The sequence below is a fragment of the Naegleria lovaniensis genome (assembly GCF_003324165.1).
Source record: "Naegleria lovaniensis strain ATCC 30569 chromosome Unknown tig042, whole genome shotgun sequence".
NCBI lineage: Eukaryota > Heterolobosea > Eutetramitea > Acrasida > Naegleriidae > Naegleria > Naegleria lovaniensis.
Genome location: NW_025407863.1, coordinates 141,880 through 150,060, shown reverse-complemented (window position 1 = coordinate 150,060; position 8,181 = coordinate 141,880). Strand labels below are relative to the sequence as shown.

Below are 8,181 nucleotides of genomic sequence, written 5' to 3'. Positions count from 1 at the left end.
ATAGCAATATGTTGATTTAATACTCGCATGTTTATTGTCACATTTTTGCATGCATGTAGTACGTGACGCGCCTATTTCTATCAGAAATTATACTAGAGGACAGATTATGTTAAATTTATTTTTCAATTGGAGAGGAAATGATCAAAACTTGAATATTGGTCAAACTAATTGTGAAATTCCTCACTTTCAATTTCTGAAATTCAAAGATTTTATCGAATTGGAAAAATTTGGAGAAGTGAAGAAGATTTCGAAACAGCTTGCACTGGCGTCACAAGTACTGGAGGAATTGAATCTACCTACTCAGGATTCTGTGATTACCCAACCCATCGATTGAAAATTGGAGACTATTTTCATGATTACATTGATGGAACGGAGATGATTATCAATGTTTCTTTAAGAAAAAAATTTATTGAGGAACATGTACATCGAATCCAGTTGGGATTCTAACTAGTTGGATTTGATTTTTTCATGGCTGTTAGTTTGGTAGTTCTTTTGATTGACCAGAAACAAAATTTCATGCGAGTCATTGAAATCCTTTATTCAAGATCTAATTTTCAAGGCTGATCTTAGACAAGATTGTGATTTTAAATTTTCTGATCATAAATAATTTAAATCCCTAGACAAAGCCGCCAGAGCCCACATAGTGGCACCGGATCCAGTCGCTCTTTTTTCAATCCAAAACAAAACCCCTTTATTATTCGACAACTTTTTTCTGTCCACTCAACTCTCCAACATCTCATTCAAGCATAAGAAGGATGTTCCGAGCAAATTCAATGGAAATTGATCATCATTCATGAAGCCATACAATCTGATCAAGTTTTATGGCTCCTAGTGTCTGAATTCCATGAAATGGGAATTCGTGCACTAAATTTTAAGGTGCCAAAGTCTATATCCTCCTGTTGAACTTGACTCAACCTCACATTTGGTGTCCTTAAATTGTTGTGTAAAAAATTCCCGCCGTGGTGAGAGAAAAGTTACTGCTGAGGATATTCCGAATTGTGGAATTAAGGTGGCTTCTGTTCGTACGACGTTGATCCTTGAGACTGCTCCGTGCCGCTGGTGCAAAGTCTAATAAATATCAAATTTTTTTTCGATAGGAGACCGGAATTGAACCCTCCACCATTTGTTGCCTTAGACTTGGCAACTTGAGGATAAAAAATATGCCTGCAATACAACTTCACATCCTCCTAGAGAGAGGAATCTCTGGGAAGACAAAAGTTAAAGCCTTCGCTGACGCTTTTGGTGTAACCGGAAACATAAGACGCATTGCTCACGACTGTTGTGTAGTGAGAATGGAAGCAACTAAAAAAGCGGTGATTATAGAGTGTTTGGGAGCTTTGGCCCATGAGCTAATGGAAATATCGCCCTCTTTTGAATACAACGTCCAGTCCCTCAAATTTTTGGGAAGAAAGCAGTGTACCAAGTTTGAAATTATGGTAGACCAAGAATGGAAAAAGAAATATGATGTACTTTCGTCGGATGAGATAATGTCCAACGTAACCACTATCAAGAAGGAACAGTTATACAGAAATGTCATCCTTGTGAAAATGTTGGAAGAGGCGATGTTGGATGTATCTGAGAGCGATCTATCCGAAAATGATGATTCAGTGGCTTCATCATTAGCCCCACTTAAACTCAAGTACTCGATATTTGACAACTCTGACAAGTATCTTGTTGAGGTGAACATGCCTGGAGTTCCTGCTGACAAGATTTTGGTGGAATTTTCTTCAGGTAAATTAACTGTCCAGACTACACAAGTCAAAACCCCACACGATGGGATGAGGCCAGTTCAAGAAGGTTTCAGATATGGTGGATACACACGTACAGAAATTCAATTACCACATGGCACTAAACTGGTAAAAGAAGCTCCGTTGGATAAAGGAATTCTATTTTTGAGCGTTTTAAAGAGAAAGAAACAAAAACAGACAGCACTTGTGTTCATTCCAAAGGAAAATACAGACAATTAGTTTGATTAAACACTCTCACAATAACATCCATCGAAATACTTCTGACAGACAAATCCTTTTTTAAAGTATAATGTACAGAGGTGAAAAGGTTCACGTGGAGAGATGACGATTGTGTGCATCGATCATATCTCTGTCATGGAAAAGACGATGAGGGAAGCTAATAAGAATTGTCATGTAAGTATAAAGAAACCAAAGAAATTCAGTTCCTAAAATGTTGTATAGAGTTCAATCTTATTTGTCACGATAATGGTGAACACATAACAAGCTTCACGCGCAAACGTCAAAAGTGATGACCTCATGCTACGATCTGAAGCACTGAAAGATTCTCTTTTTACTATGATGTTATTTGAGCTTACATATAAAAAATACAGCCAAAAACAAAACCTTAGAGGTCATTTAAATTTTCAATGGTTATCGGAGCTTGTGGATGGCTTGAGGCAAGTGGGAATGAGAAGACTTTGCTGTAAAAGTAAAACTCTCCATCAATGGCTTTCTTAATATTCTCTGCTTTTCTGAATCCGTGTTGCTCACCTTCGAATAATGTGTAACTGACAGGAATTCCTTTTTCCTTGACAGCCTTGTACATCATTTCACTTTGATTGGGTGGAACAATTTTATCCTCATCACCTGATGTTCAAATAATCAAGTATAGGTTAAAAACGCAAAATAATAAACATAAGAGATGAAACAAGGATAGGACTATCTTTTGAAATCTAATCTTTTGACACTTACCTTGGAAAATGGCAAGAGGAACTTTCAAACGATCGACATGAGTGATTGGAGACCTCTCAATATACAGATGTTTCTTCTTTGGATACTCTCCAATCAAATTGTCTAAATATCTTGCTTCAAATTTATGAGTTTCTTTTGCCAATGCTTCCAAATCAGCAACTCCATAATGCGATGCTCCTGCTTTGAACACTTGTTTCTGTGTGAGACAGGCGAGCACTGTGTACCCTCCAGCACTTCCACCACTGATACAAAGCTTATTGGCATCTGCTAGACCCTTTTTCACTAAATACTCAACACTCGCACATGCATCCTCAATGTCTGCAATTCCCCAATTGTTGTGAAGTCTAAATCGATATTCACGACCATAACCTGTGCTACCCGAGTAGTCAACATCCAACACACCAAAGCCACGACTAGTGAAATATTGAATCTTGAAATTGAGAGCAAGAAGAACACTCGATGTAGGTCCACCATGAATGAACACAATACATGGAGGCTTTTCGTTTTCTGGAGCCATGAAACGACCATTCTTTGGAGGATAAAAGTAAGCAAAGGCAGTTCTATTGCCTGTAGTTGGAAATTCAATTCGCTCAGGAATGGACAAGAAGTCATGTGAAATTTCAAGTTTGGAAGATTCCTTAATCACATGAACTTTCATTCCCTCCATATCCAAATAACACATGGCTGTTGGTAAGGATGGAGAAAAACCAATGAAAAATACTTTTTTGTGATCCGCAGATAATTTCAATGATCGAAAACCTGTATAGTTGGTACTCACACTTTGCCAATGATTATTCTTCACGACAAAGAGTTTACCATCAAAGGCACAAACCCAGTGAGAGTTGTCAATGATCACATACGAACTGTACCAAATGTCCAAAGTGGACCTCCAATTTCAACCTTTGAAGTGTGTGACATTAAATTCTCAACTCTTCCACTTTCCAAGTGATATCTTTGTAATGTCCAATATGTTGTTGGATAATCACTAATGAAATATATATATTTTCCATCAGGAGAAAAACATGGTTGTGAACAACTTTCATTATTTTCTTGAGTAATTCGTTTTCGTGTGGTTTCAATTGGTTTTCCTGCTTCATCCAATGCCACCACAAAGACACTGCTATTATCCCATTGCATGTTTGGATGATTCCAAGCAAGGTAACACAAATGTGAACCATCTTGGGATAAACGTGGAAAGGCATAGAAATCCATTCCTTGAGCAAGAATAATTTCAGCATGATCATCATCACCACTACTCACCACACCCGAAGAAGAGGAAACATCCAACAAGGAAACAATCAAATTTTGTGGTTCACGAAGAGCGACAGAGTCGTCGGAATGATCCTCACGAACCAACACGAGACGAGAACGTTTTTCATCATAGACTCCATCGGCATGTCTGGTATTGGGTTTACACGGAATCACTTTCTGTGGAACGTTTGGTTCATGAAGGCTGATCGAACCAAGACATGTCTTCATCAATGATTGATCTTTAAAGTTGGTGAAAAAGACTTGAGATTTGGAGTTGATCAAGGAAGCAGCACCTCCGTATTCATGTACACGAGTACGAGCAGAGAAGAATCCCAATGGACTGTCATGGGGAGGCAGTACATCTTTGCTCTCGCACTGGCCTGCTTGTTGTGGATCAAGATTACAATAAACAAGAGCACAACGGCCACTTTCTTGTGGTCTAGACTCTGTCCATAACAATACATTGGGATCTGTGGGATGGGCCAATGGATCGGAAAATCCAATACCAGAACTCACAATAAAATCAGAAGAGATTGGAGACTCCCAAGAACCATAGGGTGCCACTTGTGGTTGATTTGACATTTTTTGTGGAACTCCAAGCTTGCTGGAAGTAGATTCAATTATTCAACATACGTGTGAAATGAGATTGCAGTTTGGATAAAAAAGGGAGGACAATGTTTGTGCAAGCAACACCGGTGTTTACAAACTCAAAATACCGCTCTTGACAGCATGTACAAACTCATTAAAATCAATAATACCATTATGATCAGTGTCAACCTTGTCAAAAACAGTCTTTGTGTCTTGAATTAATTCTTCTTCGGTAAGGATTGCTTTGTTCATACCTTCCATGGCTGCACTTCGTCGCATTTGTAATAATTCTTCAAATGTAATCATATTATCATGATTTAAATCGTACACAGAAAATAATTGGTGCAGCATAACTTTCTCTCTATCTGTAAGTGTTGCAGCTGCATTCTTTGAAATTTCATTATTTACAACAACAATTCCGACCACAAATTCTCTAAAATCAATTTTACCAGAGTTATCAATGTCAAATAGCTGATAGTTGTTTTCAATTAATAATCGATCCCTAATATTTAAAATGGTCATCATTCCTTCGACAAACTGTTCTTTTGAGAGTAATCCTGTATTCTTGTCACAAATGCTGGTAAAATATTCTAATAACTTTTCCAACATTTCGTCTGACATTTGAGCATTAAGGTTATTACAGGTTGCCAATAACTGCTGGAATGTTCTATATTTCAGCTCTTTTTCTTCGTTTTCCAAGTCAACGAGTGATTTGGATGAAATGGTTAGAGTTTTGTAATACAAGTCATCCGTTACTTTGGATTGGTCATGTGTAATCATGGAGTTCAAGACACGGGTGAGTTGTAAGACCCTTTCCTTTTGTTTGGAATACTGTTGATCATATGAAAAATCATGTTAACACTTGCTTTTCAAAAGAATTGTACAAACAACTTACCAAAGTCTTGTATGCTTCAAGTATTGGATTTGTTTGTAGTTCAACTTGGGCATAGGATTGCTGTAAAATTTGTTCAATAAGTATTTGAACCTTTTGCGATATTTCTCTCAAAAACACGTTACCACTGATCTTGTCACAAATCGTCTTGATGTAAACTAGCAAAACTCTTACATATTCTTCCAAAGAACGTTGTTGTTGGTCAGAATACTTCCAATTATTAATGGATTCTCGAAGAGGAGACTGTACAATTCCCTTCAAAAGAGTGCCAATATCAGTAATGTCTTCGAAAGTGAATTTCGATAAGCATTTAGTCTGATAAATAGCAATTTGATTCGCGTTAACAGCCGTATACAAGGAGCTACCATTTTCAATATTAGCCAACAATTCACCATTGTGATTGTGAATTATGGATAGTAAGCAGTGAACGGTATGATAAATAAGCTCAAAGTTATAGGCATTTAAACTATTGGAAGTGGAACCACCTGTTGAGCTTGAAGCTTTGTTGTTATTGTAAAACTTTTCTAATACGTCATCTTTTGGAGTATAGTAATGATTGAGACAGTATCTAATGAGTGAATGAATGAAATTGTATCCGTCTAAGTACTTCAAAAGCATGGTCATTGGCATGTGTTTGCAAATATGTCTCAAGCATCTAATAATCTTGTCATTAAATTCAGTATCCTTCTCCAATTCTGCAATAAGATCACTGATTAAATTCAAACTTTCCAGTCTCATAATGCTAAATGGATAAGTCTTTACAATATCAGTAATGCAGAGCATGACATAATATCTCACCATGTTGCTGTTGGTTGTCGTAAAAACTTTTTTGAATGTCTCAAGAAGTTGACACTTTTCCACCAGAACGTAGACATTAAACTTGTCTTGAATTAGCTTTGAAATCACAATTGAAAGGACACTCTCAGCCACGTATTCGTTCTTATCATTCAGAAGATCTACAAACTTCTTAAACAAGTCATCTTGTCGAACACCATCCAAAACCCCTATAAGAGCATGTAGAATATAAACTAATGTATCCTGATCTTCAAATTGTACACGCCAATGGAACAATAATTGTGAAAGTAAATTTAGAGCTATGAATGTAGATTCAGTATTGGGTTTCACAGTACTAGATTGCGTATGGGTTAGATCTCCCATCAAAATGGCGAGAGAAAATGTTATAATTTTCAACAGTCCAATTTTGTATTTGGAAAGAACTCCACCCAATGTCTTTAAAAGATCTGGAAGAAGGCCATTGATTTCGTAAATCTTATCTCTGCATTCCTTGTTGAAACTTGCAAATCGAGCGATCAGAGAAATGGATTGCTTTGAAATTTCCATAGGAGTCATTGGTTGCTTCAAAATATGACTATACACCTTGTTCAAAATATCATACTCTGCAATCAACTTTTTGAAATACATGTTTTGCAAATGGTATTTGTGACTCTGATCGAGATTGGCAATTCTTGGTCCGTTACAAATGCAATTTAAAATATAGAGTACTTGATGTTGAATATCATATAGCTTGTAGTAAATAGACATGTCTAATAATAAGTTAAAAACGCTAAAGCATTCGTCAAAAATATGTTGGTATGTATCAAGAATCATGTCACTGATTTCAATCCTGTCATATGGAGTAGAGTAGTGAATCACGAACAAATCACAGAACACAATGCATTGAGCAAGAACGTTCTTGATTTGATTGTACGCAACGTCCAATTGTTGTTTTGACATGGCAACTTCAGCAAGAACATTACTATGTTGAATGTTTTTTGAATGCAAATCAATGATAAAAGGAAGTTTTGGAAATTCCAACAATTGAGATTTGAGTCCATTGAGAGAAATTGATTGAGCTTTCACTAAATGTTCGTCTTGGGAACCGATTCCTGTTCCTGAGGAATGCAACGAATCTCGATAGTGATGATCATGTATACCTTTTCGTCTATATAATGAGGATGACATTTGTGGTGATGTTGGAGAATTCATTGCTGGATCTCTCACTCGGAATTGCAAGAAAAACTTTTGGACCTGTTATTCGTGAGAGTGGTTGTATGCAAATCATGATGATTCATGCCATCATCATTATTCAAGTGAATTATTTTGATGTTGAATATTCAATCATTCCAAAATTAATTTTGCCAAGTGGGAGGCACCTACCTTGTCATGAACTTGTTCTCTCTCAACAGAATAGTCGCGTTGTTTTCTCTTTTTCAACTCGGAGTTGTCATTCATTCCTCTCCCATCACTGCTGCCACTTCGTTGATGAGAGATGGAACTACCACGTCCACCCGATGTTGATTTATCTTCATCCATCCACTTCTCCATGGCATGTTTAAACTCTTCCCATTCCACTTGCCCATCTCCATTTTCATCAAGTAATTTCATCAATTGAAAGACTTCTTGATCCGAAGGAGGCTGTACGAAGATATTTGTTGAACGATGTTTGAGTTGAGCAAGTAAATGTTTCACTTCATTGACATCTAATGAATTATTACCGTCCGTGTCTGCGAGCATGAACGCTCTTCGTAATTCTGATTCTTGAATTTCGTTTAACTGTGTTGTGTTGTCGATGATTGTGAACACAAAAAGTTCCACGACTGAAATACTTACTGGCATTTTTCTTGAGAGATTTAAACTTGTGTGGGCTGTTGCTGCGACTGTTGCTCTTGTCTTTAATGATTATGTATCAGATATGACAGCGTAGAACTTCAGTTTCTAACGACTGTGAAGAATAACAGGTTTTACCAACGC

General features: G+C 37.0%; 3 protein-coding genes across 3 annotated transcripts; 1 reads left to right on the top strand and 2 right to left on the bottom strand.

Moving 5' to 3' along the window:
* Nucleotides 1-1,292: 1,292 nt before the first annotated feature.
* C9374_010283 (uncharacterized protein) lies at nt 1,293-1,967 on the top strand (the record flags this gene model as incomplete). Its single annotated transcript, XM_044685810.1, has 1 exon — nt 1,293-1,967. The coding sequence occupies one exon, from the start codon at nt 1,293-1,295 to the stop codon at nt 1,965-1,967; it is 675 nt and encodes a 224-aa protein (XP_044544083.1).
* A 385-nt stretch (nt 1,968-2,352) lies between these two features.
* On the bottom strand, nt 2,353-4,532 carry C9374_010282 (uncharacterized protein; the record flags this gene model as incomplete). Its single annotated transcript, XM_044685809.1, has 3 exons — nt 2,353-2,594; nt 2,700-3,419; nt 3,560-4,532. The coding sequence occupies 3 exons, from the start codon at nt 4,530-4,532 to the stop codon at nt 2,353-2,355; spliced, it is 1,935 nt and encodes a 644-aa protein (XP_044544082.1).
* A 117-nt stretch (nt 4,533-4,649) lies between these two features.
* Nucleotides 4,650-8,046, bottom strand: C9374_010281 (uncharacterized protein; the record flags this gene model as incomplete). Its single annotated transcript, XM_044685808.1, has 4 exons — nt 4,650-5,369; nt 5,434-7,458; nt 7,588-7,983; nt 8,041-8,046. The coding sequence occupies 4 exons, from the start codon at nt 8,044-8,046 to the stop codon at nt 4,650-4,652; spliced, it is 3,147 nt and encodes a 1,048-aa protein (XP_044544081.1).
* Between the last annotated feature and the right edge of the window lie 135 nt (nt 8,047-8,181).